This window comes from Ruditapes philippinarum, unplaced genomic scaffold (genome assembly GCF_026571515.1).
Source record: "Ruditapes philippinarum isolate M1 unplaced genomic scaffold, ASM2657151v2 ctg585_1_1_1_1, whole genome shotgun sequence".
NCBI lineage: Eukaryota > Metazoa > Mollusca > Bivalvia > Venerida > Veneridae > Ruditapes > Ruditapes philippinarum.
The window spans coordinates 154,040-178,561 of NW_026858107.1; the positions used below are offsets into that span (position 1 = coordinate 154,040).

General features: G+C 34.2%; 1 protein-coding gene across 1 annotated transcript in view; it reads right to left on the reverse strand.

Moving 5' to 3' along the window:
* The window catches only part of LOC132752129 (uncharacterized), a gene marked incomplete at its 5' end in the record, with an annotated part of 60,697 nt that overhangs the window by 15,417 nt on the left and 20,758 nt on the right, over positions 1–24,522 (reverse strand). The window contains 12 exons of the mRNA XM_060742413.1: positions 670–767; positions 1,388–1,570; positions 3,506–3,690; positions 11,756–11,867; positions 12,418–12,548; positions 13,194–13,287; positions 13,887–13,997; positions 14,659–14,730; positions 15,930–16,115; positions 16,307–16,408; positions 17,140–17,371; positions 17,822–18,026. Coding sequence (XP_060598396.1) covers positions 670–767; positions 1,388–1,570; positions 3,506–3,690; positions 11,756–11,867; positions 12,418–12,548; positions 13,194–13,287; positions 13,887–13,997; positions 14,659–14,730; positions 15,930–16,115; positions 16,307–16,408; positions 17,140–17,371; positions 17,822–18,026 — 1,711 coding nt within the window. The remainder of the gene's footprint in view (positions 1–669; positions 768–1,387; positions 1,571–3,505; positions 3,691–11,755; positions 11,868–12,417; positions 12,549–13,193; positions 13,288–13,886; positions 13,998–14,658; positions 14,731–15,929; positions 16,116–16,306; positions 16,409–17,139; positions 17,372–17,821; positions 18,027–24,522) is intronic.

A 24,522-nucleotide genomic window follows, 5' to 3' on the forward strand; every position in this document is an offset into this window, starting at 1 on the left:
TTGTTTTTGGTTGGATTTTATGTCGCACTAAAACAGTAAAGGTCATATGGCGACTTTTTAGCTTTACTGGTGGTGGAAGATCCCTTTCTGGCACCTGAGTAAAACCACCAATGTTCCGTAAGCTCACATGAAAGAATCAAAATTCTTTGGCGGTATTTGAACCCATAGCAGTAAATGGCAAGTCAACAACCTTAACCACTTGGCCACAGATGCCACCTTCCTATACACATTTATGCAAGTTTAAGCACCTGTATCACCAGCAGTTTTTTTTTTACGTTAGCTGGTTTTGGACGCAGTTTCATATCATTTATAGAATAAAAATTAAATGGACTTCCAGATCAACATAACAAAATTTAGTGGCAAAAATTTAAAGGCCTGGTCAGACAGCATAAATGGCAGACTGCCATTGTTTTTATGCTGGTAGCATAAATATATCTGCCTCAATTTCTGTTAGTGATTTTAAAAGGTTAAAAGGGTGGCGGCATGGCAAAATGGTTTTTGGGTCAGACTAGTAATCTCAGGATTGCTGACTGCATGGGTTCAAACCCTATCAGGGGCAAGCCGTTGTTTCCTTGAGCAAGAAACTTCAGTTAGTGTTTTAATAAGCTTATCGCTTCCAACACAATTGAACTAAAATAAATTTGTATAAACTAAAAGGTAAAATGTTACCTAGCTAGACAGCTAACAAAGTCTGTGGCTTCCTCAGTGTCAAGATGAGATCTCAGATGCATCATGGAACCAATAAAGTCAAGATTCTCCTCAGATTCCTATTAAAATATATATAGCCAAAGATAAATACATCTAATTTATAATATAACCAATATGTGAAAGGACAAATAGATCAAAACCAACACAATTTTAAATATCAATGAAATACATAAATCTAACATTTTCTTCTCATTCCTGTTAAAATAAATATCTTCAAAGATCAATACATCTTATTTATAATATTACAATGAAATACATTAATCTATTCTAAAGGTTTCGTTTCCATCAAATATAAATGTTAAGTGAAGTGAGTATTAGATATATTTTATTTCTCATTAAATAAAAACATTCTGCATTTCATGAGTTACATACGTTCTTTAATTTATTAATTACATGTATTCAATATCTTATGAATGCACATCATTGTTTGTATGCATTTTAGATGGAAATTAGTATGTGCTTGCAAACAGTGATACACGGTGAGGAATATAGAATATATCTCACTGATAAACCTAGTATTTCTTTCATTTTATAAAATAAGGTATGTTCATATTGGGAAGTTTTGAAACAAAATTATTTTATAATAACAATATTAATAATAATAATAATAATAATTGTAATAATTTTTGGTTGTGTATGGCTGTCATTTTTTTAAAAACCGTTTAAAGCCTATACTAGCCTGTAGGATCCACTTTTGAAATGCCTCTCCTTTCCCTTGACCAAAACATTTCAACTTGATCGGTCCTTGTTTCAGGATTGTATATATTCTGTAGAGATAGGGCGAGGCTTTTGTCAGAAATTGTTCCATCTGATCTCGTGTCCTGAACGCGAGTGGGTACATCTCCTCACATACATGCCAACCCTACAATGTTGTAATAAACAAGTGAAAATATTAATGTGTCAATTTTTATTGTGAGAAATCTTCTTTAAATTGGTTTTAACATGAGGTTATAACAGTAGATAAGTAATTTACTGGTAGATAATTAACTTATCATGGAAAATGGATTTGGGGCCAACAATTACTAATATTTACAAACATATCCATAATTATACCCAAGGGTATATATTATCTTAACAAGAGCACCGCTTGGCGGAGCATTATATGCCCGAAAGTTTTTTTTTTCTTAGTAAGGATGACCTTAACCGTTGACCTTTTGACCCCAAAATCAATAGGGGTCTTCTACCCAATATGGACAATCATCCTATGAAGTTTGAACATTGTGGGCCAAATGGAACTTAACATATGCTCCGGCAACTGTTTTCAGTATCAAGGTAATAGTGACCTTCACCTTTGACCTTTTGACCCCAAAATCAACACGGGTCTTCTACCCAATATGGACAATCATCCTATGAAGTTTGAACATTGTGGGTCAAATGGAACTTAAGTTATGCGTGGAAACATATTTTTCAGTATCAATGTAATAGTGACCTTCACCTTTGACCTTGTGACCCCAAAATCAATAGGGGTCTTCTTCCCAATATGGACAATCATCCTATGAAGTTTGAACATTGTGGGTCGAATGGAACTTAAGTTATGCTCTGGAAACTGTTTTCAGTTATAAGGTAATAGTGACCTTGACCTTTGACCTTTTGACTCCAAAATCAATAGGGGTCTTCTACCCAATATGGACAATCCTCCTATGTAGTTTGAACATTGTGGGCCAATTGGAACTTAAGTTATGCTCCGGAAACTGTTTTCAGTATCAAGGTCATAGTGACCTTGACCTTTGACCTTTTGACCCCAAAATCAATAGGGGTCTTCTTCCCAATATGGACAATCATCCTATGAAGTTTGAACATTGTGGGTCGAATGGAACTTAAGTTATGCTCTGGAAACTGTTTTCAGTTATAAGGTAATAGTGACCTTGACCTTTGACATTTTGACCCCAAAATCAATAGGGGTCTTCTACCCAATATGGACAATTATCCTATGAAGTTTGAACATTGTGGGCCAATTGGAACTTAAGTTATGCTCCGGAAACTGTTTTCAGTATCAAGGTCATAGTGACCTTGACCTTTGACCTTGTGACCCCAAAATCAATAGGGGTCTTCTTCCCAGTATGGACAATCATCCTATGAAGTTTGAACATTGTGGGTTGAATGGAACTTAAGTTATGCTCCGGAAACCGTTTTCAGTTTTAAGGTAATAGTGACCTTGACCTTTGACCTTTTGACCCCAAAATCAATAGGGGTCTTCTACCCAATATGGACAATCATCCTATGAAGTTTTAACATTGTGGGCCAAATGGAACTTAAGTTATGCTCCGGAAACCTAATTGCTAACGGACGGACGGACGTACGGACGGACGGACGGACGGACGGACGGACAGACAGACGGACGCCAGGGGGTATAACATAATATGCCCTTTCGGGCATATAAAAAAGAAAAAAATCTAAAAATCAGGACCACAGTCAGAGAAAATCTGTTCCAGACAAGAGCTGTCGGTGTGCTCTACTATTCTCAGTGCTTAATAGTTAAACAAGAACCTAGATAATGTAGACTTTTCTAGTTTAAAAAGGGCCACAATTCTGTCAAAATCCATGTTAAAGTTATGTTCCTTGGACAGTGACCTCTTACTATGATCTCAAAAAAGTGCATGAACCCATTCCCCTTCAGTAGTTTTGGAGATACCAACTTGCAGGCAAAAAACTTGAGCAAAAAGCAACACATTTGATTTGATTAGATTGTAGTGAAAAAATTGCAATAAAGCCAATAAAGAACATATCAGTCACTACTTGAATGGCAATATAAGAAATAAAATGATTATCAGTTTTAACAGTAAAATATGAGACTCACGCCCTCGTGTTCACACAGCAGACGGATACACAAACTTTCCTTCGTCCAATCATCTTCCTCCTCGTTTAATACATCATCATCAACCTGAAGTCTGTCTCGAGACTTTGTCGCTGTCTTTGGGCGGAGCATTTTTCGTGACTTTGAACCGATTTTGCTGTCCCTACCTTCGTCATTTTTCTGTTTTCCTGTAAGGTCCATTTGAACATATGGATATTATATTTACTTTCTATGTCTTCCCATCTGGTCATGACTCAAAGAATGTTCTTATTTATTATAAGATGCATGTACTCGACAAGTTTCATTATGACACCATTGAATGAGTAACTTTTAAATTATAATAATATCAGTCATGCAAAAGCTAACATCAGTGGCCGGAAAAAACAACAACATTTGTTGTAAAATAAGTGGCATAGTACCTTCTTTAAAATACATTATACATGTATATCAAAGATTGAAAAACGAAACAACAGCAACATTTTCATTTTCAGATACTAGTAAGTATCAGATTCACTGTGTAGTTTTGTTTCACTATTTTCTTTCTTATATATAACAATCTTGAGGTTTAATAATGAACAAAAGTGAGTACTAAAATGCATAACAAGGTTATTAGTTTATGCAGAAATTGAGAATTTAGTTTAGTTTTATTGTGTATGAAGCTATAGGCTTATATAAACACTCTTGAATTTTTTCCTGCTTAGATAACTATAGTCTGTCCCATCAAATTTGAATATTCCATTTTTTATTTAATACAATAGTAAAATCATTTTAATTAATGTCATGTAAACCCTGACGTCAATATCTCTAGGCATGTTTTTCATTTTTTTCATAAAGTTAGTAACATTGTCAAAATGTTAAAATTATATTTTTTCCCGTTGACTTACATTGTAACCTGACGTGACGTCCATTTCAAAATGGCGGCGCCCATATAGACGTCATTTAGGGTTCGTCTCAAAATTAGCGTGAAATGTCCTCGGTAATGATAAAAAATTGATTATTCTTATTTACTTACTCATCAATAGCTAAATGTTATCATTAAAAAGAAAATGAGAAAGTTGGTGTCAAAAAGACAATTTTACTAGCAAACCAATAAATTATTTTTAAAGTGAAAATATCAGTAACCGCTTTATAAATTTTAACTCACAAAGATTTATATAATTACCATGATATACTGTCATATTTTATATTCTTTTTAAGAGAAAAAGAGCAATTTAGTGATTTGATTGGAAAGCTTTTTCAATCAAGCGCGTATCTTGAATACCGCAGCGCGTCGTAGGGGAACGGGAACACTAGCTCACTAGCTAGAAGACTTTTAAAATGGTTCTTAGCTAATTAATGTTTAATTTACATAATTCTGTAGTTGTATGAATTCTGTCCATTAGTATGTATCACGTCTATTCAAAAATAATTATATTGACCAGGTTCGATGGGATACAAAAATATGTTACCCTTCTTATTTCGGGTGCGATATTCGTGCGCTAAAATTTTCCGTAGGTTCAACTTTCATACATTATCTACATTATCATGCAAATCTGACAAGAAATATATAGAAAGGAGAACCGATTCACTATACGTTCAGCATTGGTTTGCTTGTAACCACAGTGTCTACTTTAACTAACTCCCTCGTTAATGTGAGAACACAGGTCTACTCGCGTTCGAGGAAAATGTAAAATATAAGAATATAATATCATGCTTCCAAACGTAGGCCTATACACTTTCAGCTCGTAAATACAGATTAAACTTCCCGTCTCACAATTCAACAAAATGTCCAGAAATACCGGCAGTAATTTGATATTAATTAGACTATTAAGAATAAGTTAGAATTGGAGCGTTCAATAAGCGACAATAAGTCTGTGTGTGTGTGTGTTTTTTTTTCTTTTTTGTTTTTTTTTTGTAGACACAAAGTGTTACATTAGTATTATGTTAATATGAAGGGGAGATCGAGTCAAAGAGAAACACCGAGTGACGTCCTCAATAATTTTAGCCTGCCTAAAATTTGAATAAAACAATAGCATATTTTTCGCGGGAGAAAAGATAACGCGTACTATATATATTTTGTAGCTAAAAGAGTAGGATTTATAGAAGTCTTGAATAACGAGATAAGATATAGGGAAGTCATTTCTGAGAAATATATAAAATAGTTAAAAAACATAAAATCAAAACGAAGATTATATGTAATTAATGGAAGAAGTATTGTACTGTTATAGATTCATGAAATTAAGTGTGTTTAAAATTATTTAAATGTTATCAACAATTTTATTATTAATATCTGAATTGAAAGTGTAATTTTAATAGTTAAGTTGCAAAATCCCAGTAATACTATACAAATAGTAATTTAAATGCCATCAGGACAAATTCATCATAAAGCTTAAAATTATCTGTATGAGGTTACATATGCCTAACCGCCCTCTGCCAATGCCGCACCTGGAATCATCCATAAAAAGCGCGAGCCATTTTTGTTACGTCATGTATTTCGTAAATTGTTGTTGACGTAATAGAGTTTTTTCGTCAGGACAGGAATCCATTTTCAAGAGTTATAAACATTGTGATGTGGACAACTAAAATGATGGGCCGTTCTTGAATTATGGATTTGGAACATACTGAATTATGATGTGTTTCATTTACATATTTCATTTGCTAACCCAGATATCTCCACAAATTGAACAATGTTTTACTAATGAGACGGAATATCAGTTTAAAACATCTGGATCATCATAAGTGTTGGATGTCATGTCATTCAGGAGTTTTGAAGTAAAAAATGGGAGCTACGGAACTGGATGAAGGAATCTTCAGAATGCGAATTTTTCGTGACGTTTAATAAGATCAATTTCGAAATTCATAGGGATTCTATTAAGCTTAAAAGTAAGTGCAATTTCTAGATATACTCCATGTCACTCGGTGTTCTTGTTGCTTATTTTTCATTATTTTAAAGTTTCCAACTAAACTGTTACATCTTATAGATCCAGCTTTGCAAAATAATCATGAAAGGACCCAAAGAACCTCATGTATATTTTAGAAACATGACACGTGCTCTCTTCCGTTTATCTTCAAATGAAGAGTACTTCGGCAATGGCTACGGAAAATAAACAACAGAGATTTACCATAGAGAAATCAAAATTTGCTTTCACAAGAAAAGTAGAAACTTTAGAGAAAAATCCTGAAAAATCTAGAGGGTGACTTTTTTTTAGTTTACAAAAATAGTTTGATTTTTATTCAACCTCGTTTTGTTAATTTATACCAGGCAAAGGTTCATTTCCATTTTTAATGGGACAGACTATAGTTAAGCATTCAGTCATGCCACCAGTAACATGGTTATTGAAGTCTCTGGTAAAATTAATTGAATACTATGAAAATATTAAAGGACCTCTGTTGATTGAGGTCCAAAAAGTCTAAAAACATAAAATTTCAAGTTCATATATCAATTTGAAATATATTACTGACTTAGAATGGCATATTATTTTGAAAATTTATAGACAATGTTTAAAAAAATATAAGCCCAAGATCTAATTGGGTTTTCTTCTTTTGAAACTTTTTTGTTGTTCTATATCCTTTCACAATTTATGATGAAAACAGATTATATCTAGAAAATTCTTGTTCCATTTCATCATTATGTAGTAATAAATATAGTGCAAGAATTAAATAATATAAGAACCAAGCATATATAAGAAGACTTACAATGGCTGAACTGTTGTCCATGAAAATTACATCACATTGTGGGGCATTATTATCATAAGGTAATATTACCAGTTTTGTGTGATAAGGTTTTTGTGTGGTTAATTTGTTTATACAATAACTGTGTGATTACCTAACCACACAATATACCACGGTAATTAACATACTGTGGTATATTTTAAGCATTCTTTATACCATTGTCTGAAGTAGGCTTAGGGCTATACTAATCTTAAGATTTATGCATCAAGAATTTACAAAGAAATATCCTTGTTAATTTCTATCAACATCTAATTGTGAAGTATGTTAGTGCACAATAAATTGAAGTAAATTTAGATAACTGAAAATAAGCAAGTGCCCTGTAAATTGATTTTTAAACCTTTACCAGCAAAGATGAAGAAAAAAGAAACAGAGATAAGAATTTGATAGATCCCTATTCTGACCTTTTAGTTGTAACAATAGATTTAACCACAAACATTGACATATGCTATTTTGCAAACAAATATGTTGTGGTGAAATTCTTATTGTATCAACTAATCTGATAATTAGAGAAGGAAAGATCAGGGATCTATGCATATTACGTACTTCTGAATAGCTTTAATTTATCCCTTTGTTATTTATTATTTTAATGGAAAGACTCCAAGAACATGCTTGTTAAAATCAAGAAAAACACACAGTATTATAATGGTCTCCATTTAGAAATTGTGTTACAATGGTCTCCATTTCAAAATTCATTTTATTTTAGTTGGGTTTATTTTGTAAGTTTCATCACACTTACTATCGTATAATATTTGAGTCATAATGTATATTTCCCATGTTGTAAGAAGCTAATAAGAAAGTAATTAAATTTTGCAAATTTCAGAACTTTAAGATTTTCTTGTGTATGATAAATGTTTGCGCTTAGTATCATAGCATCCTATAAATTTAACATAATTGAATCATTAACCTCACAAACTATTCCTAATTGTTCCTTGTGCAAAATTTTGGCTTCATGCAAATATCTACTTTTACAGTAGTTAAATAGCTAAGCTGTAAAGCAATTTATTTTTGCTAAAGAAGTTGAGCCATGTCAAATGACAGGACTGACTTTTCATGTAGATAAAACAAGGTATCCTGACAAGTTCTATGTAAGAGCACATACCTTCCACAAGTTGGCAGGATACTGGTATATCCCTTAAGCGGTTAAAAATCAGTAAAAATAGTATTTCATACTATATTAAATAAGGAATCTTAATATAGATTGTGTATTTTAAATGGAGACCATAAGAGACTTAATAATTCAGCAGTAAAGTTAAACTTTGAACAGCTACTTGCTTCTGTTTTGTTGTTTACCTAGAGAAAAACATTTTGGATAAAATTTTTGTTCACCAAGAAGTAACATAATAATAATGACAATAATATCTAAATATAAACTTAAAAAAAGCAATAAAAATATATATAGGTTACAGCATAATACTAGTATATGTATAGGCAGAGTGTACAACCGGAATACTGCAAAGGTAGAGTATATTACCTGAATATTGTATGGGAAGAGTGCACAAACGGAATATTGTATAGGTAGTGTACAACCGGAATATTGTATAGGTAGTGTACAACCGGAATATTGTATAGGAAGTGTACAACCGGAATATTGTATAGGTAGTGCACAAAGGGAATATTGTATAGGAAGTGTACAAACGGAATATTGTATAGGTAGTGTACAACCGGAATATTGTATAGGAAGTGTACAACCGGAATATTGTATAGGTAGTGTATAACCGGAATATTGTATAGGTAGTGCACAAAGGGAATATTGTATAAGAAGTATACAACCGGAATAATTGTATAGGAAGTGTACAACCTGAATATTGTATAGGTAGTGTACAACCAGAATATTGTATAGGTAGTGTACAACCGGAATATTGTATAGGAAGTGTACAACCGGAATATTGTATAGGTAGTGTACAACTGGAATATTGTAATGGTAGTGTACAACCGGAATATTATATAGGAAGTGTACAACCGGAATATTGTATAGGTAGTGCACAAAGGGAATATTGTATAGGAAGTGTACAAATGGAATATTGTATAGGTAGTGTACAACCGGAATATTGTATAGGTAGTGTACAACCGGAATATTGTATAGGTAGTGCACAAATACGGAATATTGTATAGGTAGTGTACAACCGGAATATTGTATAGGTAGTGTACAACCGGAATATTGTATAGGAAGTGTACAACCGGAATATTGTATAGGTAGTGCACAAAGGAATATTGTATAGGAAGTGTACAACCGGAATATTGTATAGGTAGTGCACAAAGGGAATATTGTATAGGTAGTGTACAACCGGAATATTGTATAGGTAGTGTACAACCGGAATATTGTATAGGTAGTGTACAACCGGAATATTGTATAGGAAGTGTACAACCGGAATATTGTATAGGAAAGTGTACAACCGGAATATTGTATAGGTAGTGCACAAAGGGAATATTATATAGGAAGTGTACAACCGGAATATTGTATAGGTAGTGCACAACCGGAATATTGTATAGGTAGTGCACAAAGGGAATATTGTATAGGAAGTGTACAACCGGAATATTGTATAGGAAGTGTACAACCGGAATATTGTATAGGAAGTGTACAATCCGAATATTGTATAGGTAGTGCACAAACGGAATATTGTATAGGAAGTGTACAACTGGAATATTGTATAGGAAGTGTACAACCGGATTATTGTATAGGAAGTGTACAACCGGAATATTGTATAGGAAGTGTACAACCGGAATATTGTATAGGTAGTGCACAAACGGAATATTGTATAGGAAGTGTACAACCGGAATATTGTATAGGAAGTGTACAACCGGATTATTGTATAGGAAGTGTACAACCGGAATATTGTATAGGTAGTGCACAAAACGGAATATTGTATAGGTAGTGTACAACCGGAATATTGTATAGGTAGTGCACAAAGGGAATATTGTATAGGTAGTGTACAACCGGAATATTGTATAGGTAGTGCACAAACGGAATATTGTATAGGTAGTGTACAACCGGAATATTGTATAGGTAGTGTACAACCGGAATATTGTATAGGAAGTGTACAACCGGAATATTGTATAGGTAGTGCACAAAGGGAATATTGTATAGGAAGTGTACAACCGGAATATTGTATAGGTAGTGCACAAAGGGAATATTGTATAGGTAGTGTACAACCGGAATATTGTATAGGTAGTGCACAAAGGGAATATTGTATAGGTAGTGTACAACCGGAATATTGTATAGGTAGTGCACAAACGGAATATTGTATAGGTAGTGTACAACCGGAATATTGTATAGATAGTGTACAACCGGAATATTGTATAGGAAAGTGTACAACCGGAATATTGTATAGGTAGTGCACAAAGGGAATATTGTATAGGAAGTGTACAACCGGAATATTGTATAGGTAGTGCACAAAGGGAATATTGTATAGGTAGTGTACAACCGGAATATTGTATAGGTAGTGCACAAAGGGAATATTGTATAGGTAGTGTACAACCGGAATATTGTATAGGAAGTGTACAACCGGAATATTGTATAGGTAGTGTACAACCGGAATATTGTATAGGAAGTGTACAACCGGAAAATTGTATAGGTAGTGTACAACCGGAATATTGTATAGGTAGTGTACAACCGGAAAATTGTATATGGTAGTGTACAACTGGAATATTGTATAGGTAGTGTACAACCGGAATATCGTATAGGTAGTGTGTACTACCGGAAAATTGTACAGGTAGAGTGAATTACCAGAATATTGTAATGGTAGAGTGTACTATCCGTGTTTTGTATGGGTAGAGTGTACTACCAGAATATTGTATAGGTAGTGTACAACCGGAATATTGTATAGGTAGAGTGTACAACCGGAATATTTTTTAGGTAGAGTATATTACCTGAATATTGTATGGGTAGAGTGTACTACCAGAATATTGTAAAGGTAGTGTACAACCGGAATATTGTAAAGGTAGTGTATTACCGGAATATTGTATAGGTAGTGTATTACCGGAATATTGTATAGGAAGTGTACAACCGGAATATTGTATAGGTAGTGTATTACCGGAATATTGTGTAGATAGAGTATTACCGGAATATTGTAAAGGTAGTGTATTACTGGAATATTGTATAGGTAGTGTATTACCGGAATATTGTATAGGTAGTGTATTACCGGAATATTGTATAGGTAGTGTATTACCGGAATATTGTGTAGATAGAGTATTACCGGAATATTGTAAAGGTAGTGTATTACCGGAATATTGTATAGGTAGTGTATTACCGGAATATTGTATAGGTAGTGTATTACCGGAATATTGTATAGGTAGTGTATTACCGGAATATTGTATAGGTAGTGTATTACCGGAATATTGTATAGGTAGAGTACTATCGAATATTGTATAGTTATATAGATTGATATATTTTGTATGGTACAGAGTCTGCTCACACTGCACAGATGTGCAGACTGGACTGACTCAATACTGGTAGCACAGGCCTGCTTTTGTGTGGCTAGCACTTCATGGATTAATAGTTGCATGAAGAGTAATACAAGTTCTTTAAGTAAATTGTTTACTTACCAGATTTTACAAAGTCTACAACAATCAGTCTAGGTAATGGCATTGTATCCACAGCAATTATAGAACCCAGTATATGCCTCATAAACTTTCTCTGAATAAGCTCAACCTCTTCCTGTAATAATATAAATCTAATTTAAAGATGGATAATAAAAGGACAGACAAAGATGATGAAAAGAATAAGTCTCCCTCTATTTGTAACAGATATAATTCTCTTTCTTTCTGATGGGTTTAAATTCACACCCACATTATTGTCATAATGATTTCAGAAGACCAGATTATTTCAGGCAAATATTTGCACAAAGGTACAGCCACTGCATTTTTTAGATAGCTTCTTTAAATGAATTCCCAAAGGATATCAAGGTAACACACAGTAATAAAAGGGCAAGTAGCTGTTCATAATACAGCAAACTCAACTATTCTCAGTACTGACAGTAAGAAAAGGGGCATAACTCAGTAAAAAGGTAACGCGTTATGACACCTATGTACATCATGTGAAATAACCACAGAAAACAAGTGTATGAAGTTTCAATCCATTCCCTTCAGTAATTTTGGAGATAACCAACTTACATGCAAAAAACTTAACCAATTCCTACCCTGGGGTGAGTACAATAGCGCTCCCTATTCTCCGAATAGTCATGTTATAAAATTTTTAAATAACTTACCTGATAGGCCACAGAGGAAGTTTTGGTTTCTTTCTTTGACTCCATCCCTTTCTTGAGTAGATCAACAGCATCCTGTGTCTTCTTTTTATTCTTCTTTTTACTACCTGACAATTTCTCCTTCTGTAACATGTCTACAACAAGCAAAATAGAAATCTCTTTAGTCATGTTTCAACATTTTTTAAACTGACAGTAAGTCAGCCCCAGTGTAAATGGTGAGTGTACAGGTTACTTTGCATTTTGCTTTCACATGTATAATCAACAACCCATGCAAGGTGATGCGGCTGATTGTCAATTCTGTAAATATTCTTCTGAATGTTTCGGTAACATTCACTTGATAAAAAGAGTAGGGGAGTCTTTTTATATTGTTAGGCAGTTTTCATATTTTATCCTTAACATTTGTCATTGTCAATTACTGGTCAATGGCCATTATTAAATTAATCTTTTTGGAAATACAAAATGTATATAGCTAACTGACGCCAACATTATTTTTTGAGACAATCTGAAATTAAGACCAGCCCACTATTAAGACCATTTCTCCTTAGAACCACTAGTGGTCTCATTAGTGGGGTTCTACTGTAATGCTGGTTGACAAGAATACAATAATACATTGCAGATTAGCTTTTATAGAAACGTTGGGGACCAAGACAAATTGGTTACCATGTGACTAAAGAATTGTCTCATGTTATTAACTCAGAAATAGTAACATATTATGGAACTAGCATTGTTACATTGCCACTTGTTATTTTTCTAAATGGTGAAACAACTAGATATTTTACCTTGGACATATTTGACCATGACATTAATTCCCTCAGGATTTTCATTCTGTAAAGAGACCTCATTAGCATGAGCTCTACGCAGTAACATAGCAACCTGAAAAAATTTGTAGAAACATACAAATGTGTACAATAAAACAACACATGAGCTGTCAGAAGGACAATGTGCTTAGTGTGCTTGACTATTCTCAGTGCTTGACAGAGCTTGGATAATATAAGAGTTTTCTAAGTTCAAAAAGGGCCATAATTCTGTCAAAATCCATGTAGGAGTTATTGGCCTTAGACAGTGACCTCCTACTATGCTCTCACATAAGTGTGTAAACTTTTTGTGGAGTATCATTCCATTCCATTCAGTAGTTTTGGAGATACCAACCTGCACTCATAGATTAAAAATGTGACGACCACACCGACTCCAGTGTGAGTATAAATGCCCTCCTTTTTCATTATACAAATGTCTCAAATAATCAATCTATTAAATAATGGAAAACAATTTATTTTCCTGCAAGTTTTTTTTCATTCATTAGAAATTTTTATTATCATAGTCACTTTTTAATTTAGTTAAATGAAAACACCAAAGAATGCCTCACAAGCATGTATAAGTATAAAAACATGACAGGAAGTGACTTTGTTTTTGTTTTCTGCCTTTTTTTAATATTGCAGCAAGAAAACCCAAACATGGTAAAACCATGGACATACCTCAGTTTGTTTCCAGCCAGATTTTGTTCCGACTGCTACAGCAACCAATGGCAGCTCAATATTTATAATTCCGAATCGTAATTCCATCATACAATTGACCGATTCTGCATACTGCAACACAACAAGATTTAACATGAAAGTGAAATGATAAGGTCTGAAAAAGGCTTATAATGAAGTAGTTTCAAGTACAAATGTAATAGGTTTTTTTATTGCAAATTAATACCAAAAAAAAAGTCAACAGACAATCCAGGAATTTAATAATACACAAAAACATCATATTTGACAAAACCACAAAAATTCATGCCTACGAATTTAAGTGAATAAACAGTATACAGTCTCTACACTGTTGGCAAATGATAATGGACAGTTTTATAATGAAAGCTTGACAAATCTATTACAGAAGTTTAGTAGATTAAATCTGCACACCTCCAGATGAGCCAAAATATTGAGAAAAATGTACTAAAATTTTAAGAAAGGTAAAACATACAAGATATATTTTACATGTTGTGTGCAGTTTAAGACTGATTTTGCAGTATTTTATCACCATATTTCTACTGCGTTACTAATGCATTTAAAGGGCTGTTTTTGCATATGTTTATGACTTTTTGGTAATTTTCTTGGATAATAAGTGCAGATTGCAATATGTAAATTACTTTATTTGTTCACCTCCCAATATTTTACTTATGAATACATTACCAAAATTTTCATGAAAATTAACTTCAATCTGGAGGCATGCTGCTTTAAAGGTGAAATAAACGACAAAACTATCTACCTCGTCAGAGATGAATGCTAACATCATTTTACTGTTTCTAATACCAGCAGCCATGTCTGCAAATATTCCTTTCTGAAATATGAAATATCATTTTGGTGTAAAAAATATCACTTAAAATTAGATTTTGGTCTATAAAAAAATCACATTTCTAATTTTTTTTATAATTTTTGTCTATGAAATATCACTAAAACTAATTCTTTTATAATTTTGGTCTATAGAATATCACTTAAAACTATTTTTTATATAATTTTGGTCTATTATCTTTTATACACATTCAGCAGAACAAGTATTTTACACAAATTCAATAGAACAAGACAATTAATTAAAGCAGAAAACATCTACATGTATTTATCAACCAATAACAGTAGGACAAGACAACTTATACAGTCCGACCCCGGTTATTCGACAACCCTTTATTCGAATACCCGGCATTATCCGAATTAGATCGGCGGTCCCGTTTTTATCTCTTTATAAATCAATATAAATACGAGCGTATTATTCGAAATGCATTAACCGAATACCTCCTATTTTTCGAGGTAAAATTTTGCTCCCGATTATACAATTATGAAAGAATTCCACACCTATTATTCGAAGCCAGCCTAATTATTATTTGAAGCCAGACTAATTGGCACAGATCCACTCGCTGACCGGTCGACTTGTGAAATATATCAACAGTCTTGCGTGTATTTAGACAATCATGATAATAACTCTTTGTGCGTTCTTTAATCAACTCAAATTACCGAAAATGAAAAGCTATGCACCGTGTCCGATTTTGTTACTGTTATAATTTGCTTGAAGATGACAGCAATAATTTTCATACATACGTATATGTAAATTTGTCAAAATATCCAAAACATTTTTTTCATTAATTGTGACGCTACATGAAAGTCTTTATCCTAATCGAAAATACCAGAGTTTAGATGTAAATACCGTAGTGACAACACGGCCATTATTGCGCGAAAGGAAACGATACATTATGTAGAGTAAAATGCAAGTATTTATGTATTCAATGTCAATACAATAATTTTGACGCATCTTTTCTTTAATATCTATTTTTCTCAATTGATTACAGGAAGTAGGTGTGTTGTAAAAGGTAGTTTTACTATGATTGGTCAAAGCTGAGTAGTTTTTGTCTATCACAATATTCGATTTCGATTATTCGACCCATTGATTATTCGAAGTAAATATTCAGTCCCAGGCACTTCGAATAAACGGGGTTGGACTGTACATGTACAAAATCAGGATGGTAAGGGCTAAAAAAATGAAAATACCTTATCTTTCCCAACATTTTCTACATCAATCCAGCAGTTTATGCCTTGTTTTTGTAATACAGCTTTCATCTGACGTGGATCACCCCAACCTAGTGAGTCCGGATTTATACGTCCAGATTTCTCAGCAGCACTCTTAGAGTTGCTCCAACAATAACTTACAAATACATCTGGTAATAATGTGTCCTCCTAGATGTAAACAAACAACTGAATGAATTTCTTTAATGTTTAAATAGACTCAACAGAGGTTTTTTGAGATGACAGGATTTGAAAAATATTTTCAATTTGTAACAGGTGAGCAATTTTAGAGAAAGACCACAAATAATGCTGACTACATTGTTTATGGTATATTTATAATATATATTTGTAAAAGCATTTACCTGTGAAAGCAGTAATATCTTTTCTGTCAGCCATTCTTTAAATTCCGCTCTCCTTCCACCCTCAACCTCGTATCTTGCTTTGGTCTTTGCCATTAACTTACGCTGAAAAAATGTAGTAATATACATGACTTGTACATGTATTATATAAAGCTGTGAAAGTAGTTCATAGACAACACTTGTAGTCTTACATTAAATGAGGCTGAAAAAGTAGTCCATTACAACACTTAATTTATAAATTGAACCTGAAAATAAGTAGTCAAATCAACTCAACTCATTTATTTTGTGATCCTTGACACAAATGTACAATACAAAAAATAATATCCATCATTTGTATAAATGCATTAACTGAAGCTGATAAAAGTAGTCCATATGTATGGACAGCTTGACAGCAGGACACATGATGGCCCAACCAGGGTAAATTTTATATGACCCCTCCACGCAATCCACCTAAACGGAGGGAACATAAAAATATGTATCACCAAACAACAATCAGTTTTGGCTCCACAAAACACTTTCAAAGCTCTTCACAGATGGCATTCTGATATTTAAAATAGAATTAATAGAATCAAAGTAACAAATATTTACATATATTTATAAGTGCTTAAAATATAGGCTAGTCTTTCAGATGAAAATTTCAAATTGCTTGCCATACACGCTTATGTATCAGTTGAACTTCGCCTCACAATCTAGAGTCCATGGGTTTGGACCTGCAGTAATGATGACCTGATGTTTCTCATATGATGTCAGTCAGTACAGGGTGTAGATATAAGTTAATTCAGAATTTAATTCAAGCTTGAATGAATATGTTAAAACTAAACTGAACAACTCCATACCTCTTGTTTGCCAATTTTCATGCCAAGATCTTTGTTTTCCCATTCCATACTTTCACCGAGTACAATAGTGATGACATCTTTGTTCATGGTATCTTTAGCGTACAGAAATAGGTCACGACATTTAGCATCTCGTTCAAACTCGTCAGACACGAGAGCAATCAGAACTTTACAGTTTTTGATCGCAGCTGTCATATCGACTGCACTGACATTGTTCATATCTTCAGAAAACCAGCTGTAACAAGATATTTATTTATATATATATTTTCAAGTGATACTCAGTGTATTGTATTAATACTTAGTTCTACCTCTAACAAGTGCCTCTCCTAATAATTAACAGTGCAACATTTAACATCACACTAATCACAAAATCAAAATCGTTTTTACTATACAACTATGTATATGAAATGTAACTATAAAACATGAAATGCTGCTATAATGAAGCATATCTATATGACCTGTTGTAATGAAGCAGACCAGCAATAGACATCATTTTAACAGCCACCCTTATAACAAAGCATATTTAGAGGTCAATTTAGCACCTCTGTAGGACAAAGTGCACATTTCCAATCACATTTATTTTAAACAATATGTAAAGTGTACTATGACAAATAAGTCTGAACCAAATATGTTGATGATTTCTTTTCTTTAAATTTTATGAAATTACATCATTTAATATACATACCAAGTATAGCCCCATTTTATAATATCTTCATAGATTAGTTTAGGAGGCAGCTTGTCCGTCTCGTCTGGACCTGGAACATCTGCCATACTATACAATATAGCTGTATCAACAACCAGATCATTGTTTAACTCTTGTAGGGCGACTATACTCTGCTGTAACTGGATGTCAAAATCAGCAACTTCCTTCGTATCAGCTGGTAGCTTCTCTATAATATAATATAAATTATTTTTCCCTTAAAATAATTTCCTTTATTTTTTCAAGAAATTATTTCAATCTCGTTCGAACGAGATTTTTGTTTACAAATCACTGGTTCCATTTCGGTGTATATATATTAGTTAGGTAGTAAACGGAACCAATATCACTCTCAACAACTATATAAGCACGTGAAACTCGTGCATCGGTCTCTCAGTTTACAACTCGCTGTCCGAGTACACTTCAAATTAACTCTTCAGATTTTACATCGGAAATCTCGTTGTTTGGAATGCCACGTGGTAGAGGAAGACCAGTTAGGGCTTCAAGGCCAGTAAATACTGCAAACCAGCCTAATAATGTACAGACCAGGGGTCGGAAAAGGCAGGCAGAGGAGGACGGTGACTCCCTAGCAGAAGACACGTCTTTACAGTCCAACGCAGGTTCGTCCAATTTCATAGACTTTGAACAAATTATGAGAGCTAGTCAATTGTTACCGAATAGTAATGTTAGTATTAATAATAATTCAGGTTCAAATGATTTAAGTATGGGGTGTGGCAGTGGTTCAGTCAATAATAATAGTTCTCCTTTAGTTACACGTGGCAACCCTCCACAACGTGATTTCTTTCAAAGTAATGCCATGCGCGATAACTCTGCATGCGTCCCAATGCCCGTTACTCGTTTAGCAGACGACGATATTGCGGCGCACTTACCATCTTCTATCAAACAACAAATTTGTAGGGGAGAATATGTTAATTTGGCATTGATGTTAAAAGGAACTGTGGAACTCTCCCAATATTGTGATGGTTCAATTTTTAAATTAAGTTTAAATGGGGAAATTGAAGCATGTCGAAGAGATTGCAAAGAAAAGATTTTCGACATTGAAAAATGGACTAATGCATTTTTGATATATGCGTCTGTGTATTTGTCAAATCACGCTGACAAAAGCTATGAGCTAATACACTATATGTATAACATGAGAGGCCGCTGCAAGACAAGGGTCGTATTGCTGGCGAGAATACGACGAGCAATTTCGTCTCCGGCAAGCTATAACACCAGCCCCCTGGTCAAAGATAAATAACGATCTGTGGTGGCGCTGTATGCAATTGAAGCCTGTTAACAAAAAACCCCTCGAACGTGAGGAGATATACATGTAACCCTTTCAATTCAGGTTCATGCACGTGGCCGGATTGTAAGTTCTCACACACGTGCTCAAAATGTCACGGTCCTCATCCGGAAATCAAATGCACGTGGTCCGGTCCACAGTCGAATACACAGTCTTCGAATACACAGTCTAACTTTAATAATAAATCCTTTCGTAGACCTAAAGGATCATTCAATCAGCAAAGAAAAAATTAATGTGTCAAACATTTGTGGAAATACAATATCTCATAATCAGGATATTTATAGATTAGCTCCATCACCAATTAATGTTAGGGTTTTAAGACGATATTTAAGATATTATGACAAAACCGAAGGTGTATTTTTATTACAAGGATTTTTGCACGGTTTTCCCATTCAATATAACGGTCCACGTGCACCACGAAATGCCAAAAATTTGCGCTCGACAGATTTAAACCCCGAACTTATACAATCAAAAATTAATAAAGAAATTGAATTGGGTAGGGTAGCTGGTCCGTTTGTACATCGGCCATTGCCAAAACTAATCGTCTCCCCTATTGGGCTTGTCCAAAAAAGACACCGGGTGAATATAGGCTCATTCACCATTTATCATATCCCCCTGGTGAATCAATAAATGATTACATTGATCCTAACCTATGCACGGTACAGTACACTAGTTTTGATGAAGCGGTTAAACTTATCCAGAATTTGGGTCAGAATTGTAAACTATTTAAAGCGGATATTCGTAGTGCTTACAGATTGATCCCTATTAAACCGTCCGACTTTGAATTACTTGGTTTCTGCTTTAATAATAACTTTTATTTTGATAAAGCTTTGCCTTTCGACGCATCAATAAGCTGCATAACTTTTGAAAGATTTCGCGTTTCCTTGAGTTTAGTGCTCTCCGTAAATTTAAAACAGGAGGATTAATACATTATTTAGATGATTTTCTGGGCGCCGATATAACTTTTGAATCTTGTTCAAAAGCATTTCAAATTTTTAAAACTACTATGTCCGAGTTGGGTGTTCCACTCGCGGTAGAGAAAACAGAGGGACCGACTGAAGTATTAACGTTTTTAGGCCTCGAACTCGATTCGAATAATATGACGGTTAAGGTTCCGGGAGTAAAAATCCAGGAAGTAAAAAATGTCTTAAAAATTGAAGAGATATTATCTCATAAAAAAACAACGTTGAAAAAAATGCAGTCATTAATTGGTGTACTTAATTTTTGTTGTCGGGCTATACCAATGGGCAGACCTTTTTCACGTAGATTAATTGATTCTATATGCGGGCTTACTAAACCATTTTCACCGCATAAGGCTTAAAAAAGAGATAAGATTGGATTTAAAAATGTGTGTTATCGTTTCTTCAAGATTTTAATGGTTTATCCTTATTTCATGACAAGTACTGGGTATCGAATGTTGATGTTCAACTTTTCACAGATAGCGCAGGGGGGACCAAATTTAGGATTTGGTGTATATTTTTGCGGTCACTGGTGTTATGCGAAATGGCCCCTTGAATGGCACGAATCCGGCATTACTTCAGATATTACTGTTCTTGAATTATTTCCGATTTTGTAGCATTATATATTTGGGGAGATCAGCTGTTGAATAAGAAGATTCAATTTCACTGTGATAATATAGCAGTTGTTCATATATTAAATAAATTGTCTTCAAAGTCTTGTAGAGTAATGAGACTGGTACGTTTAATAACACTACGTTGCCTTAAACTAAATATCTGGATAAGGTCAATTCACGTGCCTGGTCATCAAAACGCTATTTGTGACTCTTTGTCTCGTTTACAGCTATCCCGATTCCGATCACTCGCCCCGGAAGCAGACCCCGAGCCCAGTCTAGTACCACATTTTCTATGGAGAGCGTCTTCAGGGAAGAGCTAGACAGTTGCTTAGTTCAGCAGTAGCTCCAAATTCGATGATCGTATATAATAATGCCATAAGGTTCATTCGAAAAATTTAGGCACGAATATAATTTAACTTCTGATTGGCCAATTCCGGTCGATCATATGATTTTATATTTATCATTTTGCTTTTGAGAAGGGGTTATCCCTAAATCAATCACTACATATTTAGCAGGAATTAACTACGTTCATAAAATCCTCGGTTTTAAGAGTTTTAATTAAGTCTTTATGGTTAACAAATTATTAGAGGGCTGTCGCAGAAGTAGACCTACGCAAGATTTACGGGCACCTCTTACAATACATGTATTAGAGGAAATATACCTTAATTTACACTCCGTTTGTTATGATAATTATGAAACCACATTATTTCGAGCACTGTTCACGCTTGCTTATTTTGGCCTTTTTCGTGTCAGTGAACTTACAGCTTTCAAGTATTTGTCATCTTGGCCATGCAATTTTTGCTTAACGATGTACACTTTGAAGAGAATGAACAGTATATCGTTATCTGTCTTCGCCATTATAAAACAAGCCAATATGGTAATCCAGCTATCATCAAGCTGCCTAGGAATATGAATGGATTATGTCCTGTCTCTGAGATACTAGAATATTTAAAGATCCGATCAAAAGGTTTTTCAATTCTGTTTTGTCATAAAAACGAAGCACCAATTTTGAGGCACAATTTTCTCGTGTCCTATCGCTAGCTATTGATAAGACCCGTTATTGAGCCGGCCATTTCCGGACACACAGTTTTAGGATTGGTCGGGCGACTGATCTGGCTATCGCTGGTTATCCATCAGATGCCATTATGAAATTAGGTCGATGGTCCTCTAAACTCTTTTAAGCTGTATGTACGTTAAGTTTCAACCTGATTTTATTTTATTCAGATGTCTGGGTGTTAGGCGATTCGTTGCCGTATTGGGCCGGGGTTCACGCATCTGGACACTTTCAAGAGCAATTTAAAGATCGACGGTCTGTGTCCATTGCATGGTGGGGGAAAAAAGAGGCCTTGGTTGGTCGGGATTGAGGCGTCACATTGAATTGCAGGTTCTATTTTTCTCAGCCACCTAAAAGGTAATTATTAACTTGGGGGAAACGACTTGCAATCGTTTAAAAACACCCGACATAAGAAATCTCATAAAACAGGAAATCGACTATTTACGTGATGCCTTTCCTGACACCCTTCTTGTGTGGATGGATATCCTCCCACGAACTTGGCCGGAAAATGAAAACAAGCCCTTAAACTTAAAGAGAAAGCGTTTAAATAGATTAGGTCGAAGAATTGTCATGGAGTCTGGGAAGCGGGCGATTATTACCACTGAGATTAATGACGCCTGTTTCTTCCGCCCTGATGGTATCCATTTAAACATTGTAGGCTTGGAGTTTTATTTAGACTATTTGAAAGATGCAATTGTTGAAAATTAATTAAATTAAGTGTTCATCGCTATTTTTTTGGAGGATAAATTTTTTGTGTCAAAATTTACTGTGGCGGGAAAAAAATTATGTCAATCGGGAGGCGGCTGTCTGGTTTAACAATCTTGTCTACGGTCTTAACTATTACCGTGTATTTAATCAGCGTTAATATTATAAATTTATATCTTTGGCGTTTTAAACTTCTAAATTGTTTGTGTCTGGTAAAGTAGGTCAGTGTATGTGTCGGTATTAAGTGTGACACAGTGTATGTGTCGGATAAAGTATGACACAGTGTATGTGTCGGTATAAAGTGTGACACAGTGTATGTGTCGGTATAATGTGTGACACAAGTGTTTTGTGTCAGGTAACCAGATATTGCTCTAGTGCTTTGGTAATATCTGTGTGTTTGTAATCGGTATTCGTACTTCAGGCTCCGTGATGCTTCTGGTAGTTTTCATTATTTTACGGTTATCGGTAGGATAATGGAAGGTATCAGTGGTTGTCAGCTGGTCCGTGTTGATGTACTATTATTTGGCTCCGTGGCTTTGCCGGTACCCGATATTATTATATGGTTATCCGTACGGTTATGGAAGGTGTCGGTCTTTGTCAATTAGTTCGTATTGGTATATCAATAAGACACTGGTAAACATAAGTGACTAGTATTCTGTTAATGTTTGACAATCTGTTGGTCAATTAATATGACTAACATTTTCGTTTTGGCCTCCTTCCGGTCGGCATACGTTTTTTCCCAAACTAAAACCACGTTGGTTATCCACGTTGTTTTTCTTGAGTGGCCATAATTTCCCAAAACATAAATACAAACTTGAATTTATTTTCGAAATAGTAAACATTTTATAAATGTACCATGTTGTTGTTTTCTCTTTTTCTGGTAACAAAATAATATAAATTATTTTTCCCTTAAAATAATTTCCTTTATTTTTTCAAGAAATTATTTCAATCTCGTTCGAACGAGATTTTTGTTTACAAATCACTGGTTCCATTTCGGTGTATATATATTAGTTAGGTAGTAAACGGAACCAATATCACTCTCAACAACTATATAAGCACGTGAAACTCGTGCATCGGTCTCTCAGTTTACAACTCGCTGTCCGAGTACACTTCAAATTAACTCTTCCCACCCGCCACACCCCAATGTTATTATGATTTATAAATATGTTGTGATTTATAAATTTGTTGTACTTTTTGTACTGTCAGTATAAATAATGAAATTGGTTTATTTTATAAGTTCGTGCTAAAAGGTTTTTTACGCATTAGTACATATGATTTTTCAAAGTTTGAATTACTGATAAATAGTCAAATTATCTTTCCAAGATAAAATCATTTTGTAAAAATGGTTGGTGAACAATTTAACTGTTTTCTGGTAGTTCTTATATTACAGATACTTCCATGGCACTGACACTTTGACAAGGCGATCCTTCTGCACGATCAGTCAATGTAAAGCAATCTACACAATGTACCTCTCGACGGAAAACCATTACTTTGCAATAAGGGAGAAGACCAAACTTCAGGGATCGTCAATGTTTAGACTGTAACTGTATCTGTGTATTGTTTTCTCCTAATATGTTTCATTTAATCGCGGGTTACATGTGTTTTTGTGTGGAGCTGAGAGACTCTAATAGTGACATGGAAGTTGTTTAGTGCCGGAAGTATAGTGAACATTTACATTAATTTTAAATCTTGAAGATGTTATGAAGTTGCTCTGATTCTATACATGTGTTATTTGTTTGTACTTCTTAGAATCAAGTCTACAATGTCACTCATATTATGCCTGGGAAAAAAAAAAAAATTATGTCGATCGGGAGGCGGCCGTCTGGTTAACAATCTTGTCTACGGTCTTAACTATTACCGTGTATTTAATCAGCGTTAATATTATAAATTTATATCTTTGGCGTTTAAACTTCTAAATTGTTTGTGTCTGGTAAAGTAGGTCAGTGTATGTGTCGGTATTAAGTGTGACACAGTGTATGTGTCGGATAAAGTATGACACAGTGTATGTGTCGGTATAAAGTGTGACACAGTGTATGTGTCGGTATAATGTGTGA